Consider the following 19,207-nt stretch of genomic DNA (forward strand, 5'->3'; position numbering starts at 1 on the left):
TGTTCAACCTAGATAATGCAATAAAACTTATTTATTTGAAGATTTTAATAAATAACTTAATTTAATATTTTACTATATTACATTTAGTTACAAAACCAACCATGTATATTATTATTATATTTTTTTTAAACTCTATTTCTTTTATTTTCTTCATGTCTTTCTTTATTTTTATGTGTGTTTTTTTCCATTTTTTTAATTTCTTTCCATTTTTTTAATTTTTAAAATTTTTATTTTTTTTTTATTTTTTATGTTTTTTTACTTTTTTTATATTTTGCTTCTATTTTTCTATTTGTTATATATTTTTTAGTTTTTTAAATGTTTTTTATTATTTTTTTACTTTTATTATTTTTTTATATTTGTTATGTCTTTTTTATTTTTCCCCATTTTTTTATTATTTTAAAAATTTTTATGTTTTTTCTATTTTTAAAATTTTTTTATGTTTTTTAGATTTTTTTAAAGTTTATTATTATTATTTTTTTTACATTTTCCTTTTTTATCACATTTTTATCTTATTTGATGGTATTTTCGGTAAAAAAAATTTCGTTAACTCTGGAATCAAGAGAAATCTCAGTTTTTCAAGATTTTTCGATTTGGTTGTATGCCCCTTTTACTCGGACATGAACATTACTTGGAAACCATCGATTACCTAAACCAAATAAGATTTTCGTTGACAACCTTGGAAACCTTGGATGGATAACTAAGATTATCTAAGATAACCTCGAACCAAACGCATTCTAGAGGTAAAATCTTTATAAAAAATTAGATTAAAAATTATAACCCAATTGGAAAGCTTGAACATTAGAAATTAAATTTTTTTAAAAATATTTTAACTATTTTTTAATTCAAAATTTAAAAAACAAAAAACAAAAAAGCAGATATGCTACGGGATGCGCACAGTCGCATACTGTAGCGTCGCATAACATATCATATCTGTGTGTGTATATATATATAAAAGATAATGATTATAGTGATTAAGGAGTCAAAACTCTAGAGGATTTCATAATCTTTGTACGGACCTCCGCGCATATATTTACCAATTGGGGTTTCTATTGTACTACGTCTCAATGATGTGGGGAGATCGTGAGGAGGTCACTAATGTAATGATACTATAAATATATCTATATATATATATATATATATATATATATATATATATAAAAGTAAAAGTAATTAGAGTTCAGTTGGACAAATTTAATTTGATAGTGTAAATTTAATCACAAAATTATAATTTTAATTTATGTGACTTATCGAGTATACTCTATGCATGACAAGCAATAAGATTCGCGGCGCTCCAGAGACTAACGGTCAACGATAAAGTCATGGGCAATCATCGAGCTCTTGAGTCACAATAAGGTCATGACTTACCATGAAGGATTGCGTCATTTATATTAAAATTTTCATTATTATATTTTAAAAAATCATTTTTAAATTAATAAAAAAATATCTGCCCCCTCATTCAATAGTATATATATGATAGTTTATCTTTTTCTCATATGACATTGTTAAGTCAAATTAGGTAGGCGCGAGAAGGAAGCCTCCTCCCACTTGAGATTCCAATGTGAGATGTTATTTCAACAAACAAATGTGAACTTTTGAAAGGAATGGAACACTTGTTGTGGTGGGTTTTATGTTTGGGAGATATGTTTTCTCATGATTGATTTAGCTGGTGTGTACGTGGATAATAGTTGAAAAAGTTTGGAGGTTAAATTTTAATAGGAAATTTAATCACTTTTTGTTAGACCTCCGCTCATGTATTTACCAATTTAAATTTCTATATTTATGTTCCTCCGTATCTATGAGACTTGCTCTAAAGAGACCGCTAATGTGACGGTACTTCTATCGAAAGGAATGAAACAACAACCATGATTATTAGTTTTTTTTTATGATTTTAAGAAGATATTATTGTAATAATTTTATGTTTTAAAAAATAATACAAGTGAGCAAGATGTTGAATTTTGGACACTAAAATCATGAAAAGAGACAATGATTGGGAAGGGCATAATGGTGTGATTTATAGTGAGGTTTATTTATTTTTACCATTTATTTTGATTAAAATTATAATAAGGCATTCAAATTTATTAAAATATGGATATTAGGAAATTAACTTAAAATACCATACCTATCATCAACTTACAAATACTTCAACAAAAGTTATTTGGCTTAGCTAATTATAAATAACTATGAGGATCATACTTAGTCTCTAATATAATTCGTTCACTATGATAATAATACTAAAAGTGCAATTCATATTACTTAAAATATTTTTTTTTCATGAAAGAACTAGGAGATAATTTGTTACTTTATTTGCTATTGTTATCAAGACAAATAATTAGATATACCTTATATTTCTTGTACAAAACAAAATGTTGATTTTTTTAGGGATATAATTCACATAAAAATGGATATGATCAAATATGATTGACAGAACTAGTGAAAACAAAGGATACAAAAATGTTTATATTAAAAAAACTTTTTGTTAGTGAAAACAAATGACACTTTTAAAAGCAAACTTATGTTAGATTTATGCCAATGAAATACTCCTCAACTCAATTTACAGAACAATCTTATATTATATAAAAAAATTAATTAGGTAATAAACTAAGTAGAACAGATCTCTCACTCTCTCTCTGTTTCTCGCTAATAATATAATAATTACTACAATTCTCAATTCTTAGTTCTTGTCCAGAAGTCAAAGGTCAATTTCTAAATCCCTATCAAGCTCTTCCATGACTGTGAGCAAACTCTTCTCTACTCCATCGAAACAACAGTAGTCATCCAGAGGCCCAAAGGACGCAATCTCATCCATGGAAGAGCCAAGAGAAGGGACAGTTTGTGCCACAAACCCCTCCTCTGCTTCAATCCTCTCTGCCATGCTCTGTTCTTGGCTGTCGTACATTACATGACGGCCACTTCCCTGCTCCTCCTGCTCCCTTCGCTGCTGAAGGCAAGTGTGGAGCTCGTGGTAGGTGACGTCGAAGACCAGCAGGTCGTCGTCCGATCGCTGCACCTGCTTCTTCGCGGGGCAGCCGAGGGAGGCGCTGTGGGTGCACCGGAAATAAGCTCTGCAACAAGACAAGATCAAGACTAAGAGTTTATCGAAATGGGATGCAGTTTCGTTCGACAAAATTCAATCTCTTTATGATTAGAGAAGAGTGACTGACCTTGGATATTTGGCTCCGAGGATCTCTTTCTGTCCGTACTTCCTCCAAGTGAAGCCGTCGTCATGGCCAGTGCCTTCGACTCCCCCAACCATCGAGCTCAGCCTCACTTTGCGCGTCCACGAGTGCAGCGCCTTCCTGCAAATCACCGGTCAGCTGCTTCGTGCCAATGCGTGCGCGCGACGTGTATACGTACCTTCTCTTGGGCGTCACGGTGCGCGGAGGCCGATCACTAGCAATGAGATCAATCGAGTTCTGGATGGAGGACATGAGCCTGGGCGCTAAAGCCCTGCAGAGGTCGAGGTCGCGGTCGTGCAGGTGTGACTCCAGCTGCTTGAGCAACTCGAGGGCCTGGTTGAGCTCGGCCAGAAGAGCAGCAGCGCGGGCATTGACCTCCATGGGGAGGGGGGAACCGAGTAGGTCCGATCGAAGCGAGGAGACTGAGGAGTTATAGAATTAAGGACGATCGACGAAGAAGATAGCGCGTGAGATTAATTCAAAGGCGATCGAGAGAATTCCGTCAGCAAGGGGAACCGAGTGGTCGTACGTGGAGGATGAATCTGCATGGTGGAAAACAAGGGCTGAATGGATTGGATGCTGGAGGAAGCGGCAGTTTCTGGGAAATGGACAAGAATTTGGGCATGCAGTTGAAAAACGAGGACACACGGTCCCGGATAATAATAATATTAAATTTTATTGTTGCGGGCCTGGTCCATAATTATTAAACAGCGTGCAGTTTTGGGGGTGAGTGATGGAATAACAGCCACACAAAAGCATGCTGCATTTTTCATGCTCGCCAAAAGGAAATCGGGAGGCAACGCAGGAGGCGAGCGAGCGAGCGAGCGTCGGCACGTGGAGGGAGGAACGCTGGGACAATGGAGGAGGTCAAAATCAATTTAATAACCAGGATTTGATTTTATAGCCAACTCTCACAGATGTCAGTGAGACATGTTGAGCCCATTAATTTTCGTAAATAATATTTATAAAATATATTTATTAATAATTTTTTTAATATATTGAAAAAATGATAAAATAAAATAAATAAATAAATTTACATAATAAAATTCAATAATTAATCAAAATTTTCAAACAATCAATAAACTTAAATTAAAAGATTGATAATATCTACATCAATTAAATTTGTGTCAAGCTTAAGTCAATCTTAAATTAAGAACTCGATAATATCTACATAAATCAAATTCAAACTCATAAAAAATAAATCAAGTCAAGCTTAAATAATAATATCAAAAGCTTAATTCATTTTAAGTCTGGCTCAACTTGACTCAGCTCGACTCAATTATCTTATCAAATAAATTTAAACATCTCAACATTCATATCGGTTCGGCTCATTTACCCTCTTAGGACAAGTTTTTAAAACTATCACATAAAATTGTAAAAATAAAAAACATTAACAAATATAATTTAAAATATTGGACTATTTATATGTTATTTTTTTATCAATAAAATTTAAGATAGAATTTTATCTGATCTTCGTTTTCTATATTTTCGGCTATTTACTATCTTACGAAACCACCTTTTTGTTTCTTATTGAAATCGACTGTTTCCTTAACAGGCTATCTCGGCACAACACGACACAAAGTGCCAGAAAGAGTCAGAGGATTGATGCTAACATAAATGATTATCAGATGTAGTGGCGTAGTTAGAATTTACATTCAGAGGGCGAATTCAAGTTGACTATGACACATTATTAAGGTCATGTCCAACCTCACCACCTCACTGCAAGGCTGCAACTAAGGAAAGACCTCACTGTGAGGCTATGGCCAAAGTGAGACCTCACTGTGAGACCACCGCCAAGCAGTCACTAAGAGAGGAGAGGGAACAGGAAAAGATCGTGCATACCGACGAGATACATGCCAGTGCTGGAGATCAAAGAGGAGAGGAGAGGAGCGTGTCAGAATCGGAGAGAAGGTCGATCAGAGAGGAAGATTTTAGGGTGCTGGGAAGAAAAATTGAGAATAAAAACCTTAATTAGAAAGTTAATTAGTGACGGAAACTTAATCGAGTTGTTAAAATAGAGACGAAAACTTAAAGGGTAAAATTAAGATTAGGAAAATAATAATAAGAGGATTATGAGAGGAAGAAGATCACAGGAGAGAAAAAAAGGACAGGAGATTAGGAGGAGGAAGGGAGAGGGGAAAAAAGTATGGGTAATGGGAGAGAGAAAAACAAATATTGAGAGAGAAAAAAAAGATTGGCGGAAAGAGAGAAAAAAAATTTGGATTATTGTTTGTTTTAATTGAATATTTTATGAAAAAATCCTGAAATTTTTAGAATTTATAACTAAATCTTTTTTTTTTTAAAATCATTATATTAATTTTTTTCCACAAAAATTTTAGAGGGGGCGGTCGCACCCCCTCGGCCCCATGTAGCTACGCCCCTGATCAGACATCCTTCGGTAGGAAGATTAACTTTCGGTGATTTACTGAATTTTTTTTAAGTTGATATTACTTATCTTGTTTACTTGATTAGTTTTAAGATGATAAATTTAATTTTACAAAAAAATTTTATCAGTCAATAATAAAAATAAAAAAAAATGTCTGGTCTATCAACCTAGTATTTTTAAATCATTCATTAAAAAAATTTACCTCTTAATTCATTAAAACTAAAATTCAATCCTTAAATGCTAACAATCAAATATAACTTTAAAGTAAAAAAAAATCAATTTATCAATCTAATTTAAATTTAATGAGTAAAAAATTTAAAACTACCAAATTAACTTTAATTTATAAAAAAAATAATCAAATAACAAATTTAAAAATTATTCAATAAATATAATTTGATTAATAAAAAAATAAAATTATCAATGAAAATAAATCTAGATTAAAATTAATTTTAACCATAATTATATATATATATATATAGGGGCCCTAGGCATAGATCTGGTCTATACCTTGAGTTGGCCTAAACTTTGTATGAACTGCTATTTATATCAACATCAAACAATGCAATACTTTGGGAGTATTTTGTAGAGCTTGGGGTATTCACTTCTTATATTCTAGCGGCATGAGAGCACTTTTGAGAGACTGTAAATGTCAAATTCTACCTCAACCTATTCAAAAACTAGAAGTAATAATTTAATATTTTCTTACCTCTATTTTTCTATTTATGATTTAAAATTAAAAATTGACATTTATATTTTTCATAATTGTCACCCTCCTTTTAACTTAAAATAATAATCATATTTTATTATAAATATTTATTTTTAAAATACTATTTTATTTTTTTATATAATTAGTATTTCCAGAATCTTTATCTATTTATATAAATTTTGTCATTTTTTATATTTTAATTTTTATTAATTTTATATATTTTTTCACACATTCATGTTATAAATTTTTTATATAATATTCAAAATATAATAATAATTATATAAATATATTATTATTGATAGGGTATGAAATTTATATTTAGATAATTAAAAAAATTAATTTATATAATTTAAGGATATTAGTAATATTTAACTAAAAATTAAGTTTGAAGTAATTATTTATTAAACATTCAAATTTTACCTTGTATTAACTTTTGACTTCTATTTCTAAACACTACATACTTTAATTTCTTACTAAATTTAAAATAATCTCTCTAAAAGTCACTTTTAAATAAGTAAAAGCTCTCCCAAATACTCGCTTATACAAATAGAGCCTACAAGAAACATCACAAAACTGTATAATTGGTTTAGGTTCTTCACTTTCATGAGTGAGGATCAAAGATATTTGAATAAAAATCAAATAGGACATTTCAAATTATATAAATCATCAAGGAAGATTATATAAAAAAATAAAAATAAAAGAATCTCCTATAAATAATTTATTTCAAAAACACTTTCGATGCTATTATAATAACTATAATTAGCTATTATAATGTATAACCATTAGGACTAACTGCTACTATATGTAGTATAATGTTTAATCACTAATAAAATATTATTGTAATAATTATTTAATAGCTTTTAAGTTGTGTAGTAGCTACTTAGTAGCTTTTAGAATTATTTTAAAATAATTTTGATGGATGATTTTAATAAAATATAAATAATTTTAATCAAATTAATGAAAAATATTTAATATAATAGTATGCAACATTTGATCATCCTAATAAAAATCGAGGTCAAATCGAGTTCTGTTGAATAGTCTCTTATAGGATCAGTTTCCTATAGAAGTTGGCTTTAATCGAGGTTGGGTTCATGTCAATTCGACTTCCTCCGAATCTTCTCTTGTCGAGTCGAGTTCCACCAAGTAATCATACGTCTATTGAAAGGACCCAAAAAGAGAGGTCATGTGTGTATTTGGTACGGTCCCCCACATCACACAGACATGAAGTCCTAGCCCGGTCCCGGGGCAAGGTGTATTTGGTTTGGCTTTTTGATATTCAAGTTAGATAGGGCGAAAAGAGCTGTAGAAGAGAGCACCATAATAGAAATAGTGAAACTTTATGATTCACATACTTTTTCACATTGTTAAGAATATTTCTATCAAGTATTTATAGTTCTCATTTTCATATTATTTTTCAAATATCCACTATTTAAATATTTCAAATTTTACAATGAAATATTTCACCAATTAAATATTTATGATCTCATCCATCAAATATCCAATCTCAAATATTCCTAATTTCACAATCAAATATCTCACTAACTAAATATTTATGGGTTCCATGATTATTTTATTAACCTATATTTAATTTTAAGAAAAATACCATAGAAGACATACAAATTTAAGAAAAAGTACTAATTTATACGAATATAAATATTTTATAAATTTAAAATTGAAATATAGAGGTACAAACCATATTAAATTAATAAAACACATAACGATAAATCATAGAAATTACAAACTACAATTAATAAAATAAATAATGAGCGGATAAAATAAATCATAGAAATTAACTGCATATTTAATTTTTTCTTCAGCTGCTCACGTATCGTTAGATAATTTTGAAGTTGTTCATCTGTCATGTCTCGTGTGTCCATTACGAGGAGTTGATTTACTTTCGTATTGTTATTATACTCTTCCAAATGTGACATTTACCGTTGCACAACCTAATTCAATTCATCAATTAGGCCTATTCTTTCTTTGATTTTCCTTTTTGCTACCTTTGTCCCATTGGATAAGATTGGACTTTTCTATCATCTAGATCAGCAGTTGTGTTAGGATTAGAAGAGTCAGTATGTGCACTTGATGATTCTGATATTTTTGATTTCTTTGTAGCCCATCGCTCTAAGGATTGAGGAGCATACATTAGACTATCTTTCACAATCCTCCACACATGTTCATATTGGAAAGTAGTTTTAAAAGTACTCTTGTATTCTTCATGAGCTCGCACCATCAAATCTTTGTCACTTTATCTGCTTAGTCGATCATTATATCATTTATTGTAGATTCCATTATATCTATTCACGATCTTTTTCAACGAAGCCCAACATGATCTTGCTTCTCTTCGTAATTTTCTTTTTAGTTCCCTTATCTCGATTGGTTTTGTAGTATGTTACCACCCGTTTTCAAAAAGACTCACTCTTCTGGGGATTACCAACTACTGAATCTTCACTCATAATTATGTAGGTCATTACAAGGAGCTTATCATCTGCTATTGTTCATACTGTTCGCTTGCTATGATCTTTATTTGATTCGTTGCCCATCTTTAGTGCTTGATTGAGAATAATATCCTTGGACCCTATTTCAAATGAGAATGGAGAAATTATGAATTGAGGGTTGTATAAGGTGTAAAATATCGTAATACAAATAAACAAAATATTAAGGATTAAAGGACGAATAACATTAAGGAAATTTTTAAGAAATTTTCTGGAAATTTTTCAGAAGTCGTAGGACGTAGTTTACGAGGATGAATTAATAGACTTGGGAAAAGTCTATTTGGAATACCCAATTAAGGTAGGAGTTGATTAAGGAAAAAGCTTAGGTTTTAATTATAGAAAACCTAAGTTTCCATTAAACCTTATTTCTTTTTCTTTTCTTTTCTCTTCTCCCTTTTTCCTTACCACGCCGGTTTCCCCTCTTCATCCCGATCTCTGCTAAAGCCCTCCACCGTTGCACTCCTCTCCTCTCCTCCGTCGACATCTTCTCTTCTCTTCCTCTTCCCCGAGCTCGTGCCGACCTCTCCCCTTCTTCATCGTGGCGCCGGTGACACTTGAGCCACCGCCAGCTGAGCTCCTTCTCCCTTATCTTCGCGGACACCAGAAGCTTGCTGGCCCCGTGCCCTAATCGACCGAGCTTTCCCTCCATGAGCTCGCAACACAGCCGATTTTCCTCTTCCTTGTGACGCCCCATCCCCGCTGCCGCTGAGCAGCACCGACGTCGACGCTCTCTCCTCTCTTCCTCCCATCGGCGACGCAAGGTCTGACCTTCCCCTCTGTCCTAGCTCTGACGAGCGATCGATCCAGCTCTTTGGTCCCATCTCCCTTCCTCCCTTTTCAATTTGCCTCCGTCCCTCCACTAAATCCACACACACTGTGTTGAACCCCGTGATTATTTTGATGTGATCAACCAAGTTAGGTTAGGTCCTGTTTGTTATTTGATCCATGTGTCTAAGTGTGCAGGAACTTAGGAATGCAGGAAGTCGAGCGGAAGACGCAGCTAGCGAGAAGGACGACACGGGAAGGGAGCCGATGGGTTCGGTGCGTCCGAAGGATGAAAAAGCTGTGGAAGAGTACACCGGTGGACGAGAAGAACGTGCACGACGTTCAAGGGACGAGAAGTCGGGTCAGAAGCCTATTTCGGTTGGCCAAAATCACCCAAGCGATCAAAGCTTCGTAAGAAGAGGATAAAGAGAAGCTGGAAGCTATTTATACCATGCAGTCTGAGGCGCCTCCAAGGCTGTTTGAGGTGCCTCAGACCCGGCCAAAGTTGTCGTTTGAACTCGGATAAAGTTTTATCCGATCAAACTATTGGAGGCGCCTTGAACCCCTGTTGGAGGCGCCTTGGACCCTCGAGATAGAGTTCCCAGGAGTTATATAAAGGCCCCTGGAGCTAGGAAATGGATATCAATCAAGCATTCAACTTTGTATTAAGTTCCTAGCAACCTCTGAGCATTCTAAGTGTGTAAATATGGCTTCTTCGCCTACAGTAAAGGAGATATTCTAGTAGAGTTGTTCGATCGCCATGGATTAACAACCGTCTTGGTTGTAACCAAGTCAAAATTCTGTCTCCTCTTTTATTTCTACTTTTTATTTTATTAGTGTTGCATTTTTTAGTTGAAAGACTTAAGGAGGGTATACTTTGTTTTGTAGGCAATTCACCCCCTCTTGTCGGCCCCGCTGCACCAACAAGTAGTATTAGAGTCTGACTGCCTCAGAAGGACTAACCGTCAACTGAAGCATAAAAGATCAAGACAATGGTCGAAGAGAACATTCATCCCTCAAAGTTCGACGGAGACTTCGCTACGTGGAAACGCAAAATGGAGGTATTTTTCAAAATAGAGTTTGATATTCTTCTTATTATGAAATATAGTTTTGTAGCACCTAAAGACAAGGAAGAATACAACTGGACGAAGAAGGAGCAAGCAGATTTTGTGGTCAACGGAAAAGCGGAATTCCACCTGCTCAACGTTCTGCCTCCCTAGGAGGTAAGTCGGATCGGAAACTACGACTTCGCCAAAGACCTCTGGAAAAAATTCCTGGAGCTTCACGAAGGTATCTCAGAAGCAAAATTGGCAAGGCAGGACATCCTCCGGACTCAGCTAACGAACCTCCGGATGAATAATGGTGAGAAGGTAGCGCAGCTTGAAGCGAGGATCAAGGAGCTAATAACTCAACTAAACAACCTCGGAGAATCGGTAACGAACCGAGACTCGATCCGGTACGCGCTCAACTCCTTCCCCAGAACTCCTAAATGAGCGTCCTTAGTAGATGCTTACTACATTTCTAAGGACTTTGAGGTAAGTATTTTAGAAAGTTTATTTTCTACTTTCGAACTTCACGAGTCTCGACTTGCAGAGCCTAAACAAGTAGAGAAGTCAAACCTCAACATTGCCCTACAAGCCGAAAAGGGCAATCCCGACTCTGAAACATTGATCAACGAAATCGAAACGACGCTACTGGTAAGACGTTTCAATAAATTTCTTAAAACTAATAAATTTCAATCGCAGCCGGGAAAGCATCAGCGCAACAGAAGGACGGTCCGGTGTTACAACTGCAATGAAGAAGGGCACACTAAGGATGACTGCCCCAAATTAAAGAAAAAGGACAAAGAAAAGTTTTGAAGACCGACACCCTCGAAGAGCAAGAGTCTGAAAGCTACATGGGATGAATCATCATCCTCAGAATCTGAAGTCGAAGCCTTCTCGGGATTAGCACTGATGGCCATCCATCTTTTCGAAGAAACTAGCTTGGAGATGAGCATAGATGAAGGGGAGGATCATCAGAGGAAGAAGAAAGCTGCGACGAAGGGGGAGCATCACCAAGTGTGGTAAGTAAGGTACGTGATCTCACCCCTACTCAGTCTTTTGAATTTATCAAAGTACTTACAAAAGATCTAGCGAAATTAGAAAAAGAAAATGTTGAATTGAAATTAAAATTAGCAAAAACATATCCACTAGAAGTGTATGATATTTTAAAATTAGAAAATGAGAAATTAAACATTGAAATTGGAAAATTAAAAAAAAATCAAGCATGCTTAATTAAATTTCCAAAATCAAAACTTAGAGTTTATGGAAAATTAAATTGGTATATTAAAAAGTATCAGGGACAACTTAGAAAAGTTCCAAGAAACTATGTTCCCCCTAAGTTTTTAATTAATCCAGTAGGCAGGAACCTTTACTGGGTTCCAAAATCATTTCTAGACTAAATATTTTTTTAAGTTAGAGCTTATAGCAAGAAAATTAAACAATGAGTTTCTTTATAAGACTTTGTCTAAAGAAGTGGTTGTTGCTCCAATAACCAAGAAGACCTAGTGCCTCGCCACGACCTGGAAGCCAAAATATTGAAATAAAATGTTTAATTAACTTCCTGAAAAAACATTAAAATTGGAATTAAATAATGATTTAGAAAGTTTTTCTTTAACATTTTTTAATTCAACAAAAATATTTTTAAACTTAGAAAAATATTTCTTGCATAAAATTTTTACTTAGGAAAATTCTCAAATAATATTTTGTTGCCTAAGTTAAAGTTTCTTCTGAAATTAGAATTAAATTAGAAATTTTTTCTCTTACATAAGTTTTAACTTAGAAAATTCTTATATTGTTTTTAACTTAGAAATTTTTTCAAAAGTGTCAGAAATTTGTTTTAAAAGACTTAGGGGGCGTTTGGTTTTTTCCTAAGAATATGAATCGGAATGAAAATCATTGTATTATGGAATGAGAATATGTATGAGCATGGATATCACTCTTAAAAGTAATGTTTGGTTAGTTGCATATTTTCTATCGGAATAAATCAAAATTTCCTTTTTTACCCTTAAAGGAAAGTAAGAGAAAAAATTAGATGTGAGAGAAAGATAAATGCGAGAGAAAAATATGATGAAAGAGAAAGTATCATGAGAGAAAAGTGTGATGAGAAAGAATGAAAAGAGAGAAAGTGTGATGAGAGAAAATGAGAAAAGAGAGTGTGATAGGAGAGAGCATGATGAGAGAAGATGAGAGAAAATATGATGTGAGAGAAAGTATGATGAGAGAGGATGAAGAGAGAGAAAATGTAATAAAAAATAAGGAGAGAGAGTGTGATGAGTGAGATTGAGTAGAGAGAAAGTATGGTGAGAGAGAAAGTATGATGAGAGAGAATGTATGATGAGAAAAAAAGAAAACAGTGAGTATGATGGGAGAGATTGAGGAGAGAGAAGGTATGATGAGAGAGAAAGTGTGTTGAGGAAAAAAAAGAGGGAGTGTGACAAGAGAGATTGAGGAGAGAGAAAGTGTGATGAGAGTGAAAGTGTAATGAGAAAAAAAGAGAAAAGAGAGTGTGATGGGAGAGATTGAGGAGAGAGAAAGTATGATGAGAGAGAAAGTATGATGAGAAAAAAAGAAGGAAGAGAGTGTGATGGAAGAGATTGAGGAGAGAGAAAGTATGATGAGAGTGAAAGTGTAATGAGAAAAAAAGAGAAAAGAGAGTGTGATGGGAGAGATTGAGGAGAGAGAAAGTATGATGAGAAACAAAGAAGGAAGAGAGTGTGATGGAAGAGATTGAGGAGAGAGAAAGTATGATGAGAGAGAAAGTATAATGAGAAAAAAAGAAGGAAGAGAGTGTGATGGAAGAGATTGAGGAGAGAGAAAGTATGATGAGAAAAAAGAAGGAAGAGAGTGTGATGGAAGAGATTGAGGAGAGAGAAAGTGTGTGATAAAATGATGTGAGAGAAAATATGATGAGAGAGAACAAGGAGAGATAAGTGATATGAAAGAAAAAATAAATAAATATATTTTGATATTAAGGGAGAAAATTTTAGTTTTAGGTCAAGAGTATTTTTGGAATAAGGGAATATTTTGATTGATGAAAATAGGGTAATGACTCATCGAAGGAGAGGTACATGAGAATGAGTTATTACCCAATTTCAAGGATCCATTCCCTTATTTGTATCCTATTTCTATAATCTAAACATTAACAATGGCAATCAATGATTCTCATTCTCATTCCCCACTCGCATTCGCTTAAACCAAACACCCCCTTAGAATTTAGTTTGAACATGTTTTCTACCTCGTTTTTGCTGTGATTAAAGGGGGAGAGATAGACACAAGTTAAGAGGGAGTTAGAAATATTTTCACATTCTATTTAAATGTTTGATATTCTTTTTAAAAATTAATGTTGTAATTTATTTTAATTGTAAATGTATGCTTAAACTGGTAGTTTAATCATTTCTTTAAATTATTACTTGTTTGCTTTATCCTAACTTGAAGTTGGGTTGATGCACATAAAAAAGGAGGAGATTGTTGGACCTTATGATTGTTTTGATGTGATCAACCAAGTTAGGTTAAGTCCTGTTTGTTATTTGATCTCTGTGTCTAAGTGTGCAGAAACTTAGGAACGCAGGAAGTCGAGCGGAAGACGCAGCTAGCGAGAAGGACGACACGGGAAGGGAGCTGACGGGCTCGGTGCGTCCGAAGGACGAAAGAGCTGCGGAAGAGTACACCGGTGGACGAGAAGAACGTGTGCGGCGTTCGAGGGACGAGAAGCCGGGTCGGAAGCCTGCTCGAGGAGAAGGCCAGAAATTGGGTTCGGGTGAGCCCTATTTCGGTTGGTCGAAATCACCCAAGCGATCGGAACTTCGGAAGAAGAGGATAAGAGAAGCTGGAAACTATTTATACCATGTAGTCCGAGGCACCTCAGACCAGTCCGAGACGCCTCCATCACCTTGAAGGCGCCTCAGACCAGTCTGAGGCGCCTCCAAGGATGTTTGAGGCACCTCAGACCCAGCCAAAGTTGTCGTTTGGACTCGGATAAAGTTTTATCCGGTCAAACTATTGGAGGCGCCTTGAACCCCTATTGGAGGCGCCTTGGACCCTCGAGATAGAGTTTCCAGGAGCTATATAAAGGCCCCTGAAGCTAGGAAATGGATATGAATCAAGCATTCAACTTTGTATTAAGTTCCTAGCAACCTCCGAGCATTCTAAGTGTGTAAAGAAGGCTTCCTCGCCTATAGTAAAGGAGATATTCTAGTAGAGTTGTTCGACCGCCTTGGATTAACAACCGTCTTGGTTGTAACCAAGTTAAAATTCTGTCTCCTCTTTTATTTCTACTTTTTATTTTATTAGTATTGCAATTTTTGGTTGAAGACTTGAGGAGGGTATATTTTGTTTTACAGGCAATTCACCCCCTCTTGTCGGCCCCGTTGCACCAACACACTGTTGATCTCGCTAACTTGCTGGTTTCCCATCACACCTCTGTCGTGCCCTAGATTTCACCTTGATTAGCCAATGTCCCACAGGTATGAACAGGGATACGTGGTGCCCTAGATGCCATAGTTTTTCCTTCATCCTTTTTATTGGGGATAACTAGAATCCCTTATCTTCTTGTTGTGTGTTCTTGCTTTTCCTCTATACAGATCTGAGGTGGTTTCGTTGGAGGACAACAATACCAACTTCTAGTGGCAAGCATTCATGGTAGTAATTTGTCAGGGAAGCAATTAGTATTGAGGTAGATATGTTTGGGTATAAATTTTATATGGGCTTGGTTAAGTAGAATAGGTTGAGTAACCTTTATGATAGTTAATGGAAAGGATTAGGGTTAATGAAACTAACCCTAATTGATCGATGGATTAAATTTAGGTAGGGTTAATATCTACGATCGATTAGGGTTTTTCCTAATTAGGTTTGAGTATTTTATTTAGCCGTTTAATTCATATGAATTTAGCTAAATAATATATATATATATATACTTTAATGCAGGACTCTGATTCAACCCGACCGTCTTGATGTAGGATTTCTGGATACGATCTTCTTTTTGAGACAGGTATCTCTTGTCTTATCTTTTATGATATTGTCACTTTGATATGCATAGTAATTTATAGCTAGTAGCAATGATCATGTTTAGATTTGCCCTTGGTATGTCACTATTTGATACCTATAGTATGTTCTGTTTGTTGCCTGTTATGTATCCATGTTTATATCTCTTGATTATTGCCATGTGTACCTTAGTTCCTAGAGGAAGTAACATACTAGGCTTCACTGAGTATAGGACTAATTTTCTGGATTTTATTATCTGACATGTGTACTTAGATCTGTAATACCTAGGTCATGATATGATTTATTTTCCTGTTTGGTACATATTATGTGGAGGTGATTATGGTTAAGATTTACATGCTTAGTGTCATGCACCATCTTGCATGATTACATGCTGTGCGATTGTCGACTTTAATATTGTTGAGCACATCGCCAGTTACATGATCTGCACACAGAACCACTCATGGGTTAGTGGTATATCAGGCAGGGTGTGTGACAGTTTGCTCTGTCAGTGCTCCGCTGGTCCACTCATGGGTAGGGTGACGTAACGTGGTAGCACGACAGAGATCCCTCCTATGGATTGTCTCAGGGAGATGAGAGCATTGAGCTCCCTCACTTATGATTTGGGGTAGGAGGATAGATGTACTCCGACAACATCCTGTCCACTCGGTCACTCATGAGCAGTGATGGCAGAATGCATAGTTATCATAGTCTACCCATTTGGTCTCACCATCACGTGTGAGATGGCTGACTGGCGTCAGGGGTGACACATGTCATTTTGCATCATTTTACATGATTACATTTATTGCTTGTGATTACTGCATATTGGTTGCTGCATTTTGGTGGTTGCATATGATTGATATGCATACAGGAGACATGAGGTATTTGGTCTGACGATCGTATGTTTCGGATAGGAGGTCCTGGTGAGTACGGTTCTTCTTCTGTTGTCTTTCAGTTTGCATTTCCTATCATTGATCAAAAGACTGTATTCCATGATTATTACTGTTAGTTATATTCTTATTATGCATGTTCTTTGATATTCGTTGAGTTGTTGAACTCACACCATTGATATATTTTTATTTCAGATATCAAGTAGAGATATGTGGAGTCGCTTGGAGTATTTTGTCTGTCGGTTCCCACGTCACATTAGAAGACTATTATCGTTTTCATTTGTATTTTATTAAGTGTACTTAGCATTGTATATTCCGGTTTTGTTTCTAGAGTGATGTTATGTGGTATTTTGTATTGTTTGTTGTGTTGTGTAAGCCTAGCCAGCTAGCAGTCTTGTTTTTGGTTTGTAATGATTTTCTATCATTTTTTGCTGTGTGTTTGATTTTAATATAGCCAAGAGGGCTATTATATATATATATATATATATATATATATATATATATATAACTACGTGGTTGTGATATTTTGATCCAGCCGAGTGGGATGAGTATATAACTACATGGTTGTCTATATTTTCCAGTCGTGTGTGACTGATGTATACTTGTGGTTGGACGTGACATAAGGTATTTCTATACCTATATCACTAGCTCTTCTTGATTCATTTGATTGAATCTTCGGTGATTGAAGTGGATTAATTTCATGAGATGGGGCTTGCATGAAATATTGACTACTCTCCTAATATTCTGGAAGATATAAATAAAACTGAGTTGGAGGGTCCCCACTCAAAAAATTTGGATAACTTTAGAAATTATGGTAATATGGTGGTGGGTATGGAAAAGGTTGGAAATTTGATAGGTGTTGAGTTGGAAATGGAAATTGAGGATTGAGGAAATTATGACGAACTCGAGAACTTTTTTCACTAGAATATTCGTCGATATTTGGAGAGTTGAATAAATTTCTAAAATAATGATCGAAATTTTTATCCATTTCTCTCTAAATTTTTGATATGCAATGAGTATTGAATTGATGAAAATAAATGAAAGGAACTACGGATATAAACGAGCCGAACTAAGTCGAACAGTATTAAGCTTGAGCTCTAATCGAACTTTTATGACAAGGCTCGAGCTCGGCTTATTTTGGAATTACTAAGCTTGCGAACAGTTCGAGCTCGGCTCGTTATTAGACATGTTAATAGTTTTTTTACTTGTTTATTTTTATTTCTACACGTTCCTTTCTTGCAATTTAAATTTTATATTTAGTTTTTGTTATTAGTTTAAAGTTAATTTTTTTTCCTTTTCTTAATTTTTGTATTTTCTTTCTTGCTCTTAATTTTGTATTTTTTATTTTTCTCATATTTTTTTTAGATATGCATGAGTACTAACATGTCAAGCAGATCTTTGAGAGAATTTTCTATACCAATTTTTGTAAGATTTATGCCTCCTATTATCCAAGCATTTAAAAAATCATTGATAAATAACATACAAACAATGGTTGTCAAGCATTCAAAAAACCCATAGATGACAATTCTTAATTCAAGGCAAGCAATAACATACAAGATTTAAATAATAACACACAATTGAATTTTATTAAGTATCAACCGACGACTGAAAATTAAGAATATACAAGCAATGATTATCATTTATCAAACATACAAATTTTAATTTTGCTAACTTGGTAGAAAAAAACATTGTCTACGGCTGGAAATGAAGGAACAAAAGCTGCTTTCCTTTCGTTATTGGCACTTGTCAACCTCGGCGACAACAAGCTCCTTGATGAAGACTAAAGGAGGAAGAAGCTAGGGCAGCAAGATCCTTGCTGTTCGTTGATTTTTCAGAAGAAGGGAGGGAGAAGAGGCAACAACTAGAGTAGGTTGGAGAAGCAAATGGGATGAAGAAGAAGGGGAGGGAGAAGACGATGAGGTTTAGAGTTTAGGGCGGCTGAAAATCCCAATTAAAAATTTAAAACATAACCCTATAATTTATAAATCCACGTTTTCTGCTTTTTTTTAATTTTGTCTTCCCTTTGAATCAATCAAATGATTGATTGGTAGTATTGAATTGATTAGTTGATTGATTCAAGGGGAAGAAGTTTGTTGCGAAAAATTGGCCGAATCGGTCCGATAGGATTTTTACGACAAACATAATCGTGTTGAATCAATTTGTTGATCGATTCAATATCTTAAATCAATCAGCTGATCAATCCGGCAAGGTTTTCGTGACAAAAGAAATCGGGCGTCGCCGAGGAGGCAACCGCCTACCATCACCGCCTTGACAATAGGTGGGCGGTGGGCTACCGTCGACCACCCAGACAACCTTAAGCGGGGATTTTTTGAACACTGTTGTATAAATATATGAATCCTTTTGGTCCTAATATGTACAAATTTGTCTTGGTTTCTTTTTTATGAGTTTGAATTTAGTTCGAGCTTGGTTTAAACTTGACTTGAGTTTAGTTCATTTAGATGCTATCAAGTTCTCAAAGCTTTCCTTGAAAAGATGTATCAGTAAAGTGCCCCTGACACAATATCTTAATGAGCCGAGCATATCTCTGAAGTGAGAGTGGAAGCTTCTGCCATACGATCTTCTGTTTGACCCTGCCGCCTGTCAGTGGCGCATGCTCCCAAAAAGATAATGCCCAGCTAGTGGTGTCTTTTACTGGGCCGAGCGGGATAGCTGCTTGAACGATAAACGCTCGGCACGAGTTCTTATTTTCTGCTCAGATGAGTGTATTATCTGGCCGAGCGGGAAAGCCGCTCGACCACCCTTCTGTTT

At 34.9% G+C, this 19,207-nt stretch overlaps 1 protein-coding gene across 1 annotated transcript; it reads right to left on the reverse strand.

Moving 5' to 3' along the window:
* Positions 1-2,496: 2,496 nt before the first annotated feature.
* LOC121982619 (transcription factor WRKY19-like) lies at positions 2,497-3,632 on the reverse strand. The gene is made up of 3 exons (XM_042535757.1): positions 3,355-3,632; positions 3,162-3,296; positions 2,497-3,062 (listed from the first exon to the last, which is right to left on the reverse strand). Exons 1-3 carry the CDS (start codon positions 3,555-3,557, stop codon positions 2,690-2,692), a joined length of 711 nt encoding a protein of 236 aa, XP_042391691.1. The 5' UTR covers positions 3,558-3,632; the 3' UTR covers positions 2,497-2,689.
* Between the last annotated feature and the right edge of the window lie 15,575 nt (positions 3,633-19,207).

Source organism: Zingiber officinale, chromosome 5A, assembly GCF_018446385.1.
Source record: "Zingiber officinale cultivar Zhangliang chromosome 5A, Zo_v1.1, whole genome shotgun sequence".
Taxonomy (NCBI): Eukaryota; Viridiplantae; Streptophyta; class Magnoliopsida; order Zingiberales; family Zingiberaceae; genus Zingiber; species Zingiber officinale.

Excerpts from the sequence above, each read along its gene's own strand:
- LOC121982619 (XM_042535757.1), bottom strand. The coding sequence starts at position 3,557 with ATGGAGGTCAATGCCCGCGCTGCTGCTCTTCTGGCCGAGCTCAACCAG. Across the intron at positions 3,297-3,354 it reads ACCGTGACGCCCAAGAGAAG|GAAGGCGCTGCACTCGTGGA; the intron begins GTACGTATACAC and ends GGTGATTTGCAG. Across the intron at positions 3,063-3,161 it reads CTCGGAGCCAAATATCCAAG|AGCTTATTTCCGGTGCACCC; the intron begins GTCAGTCACTCT and ends GTCTTGTTGCAG.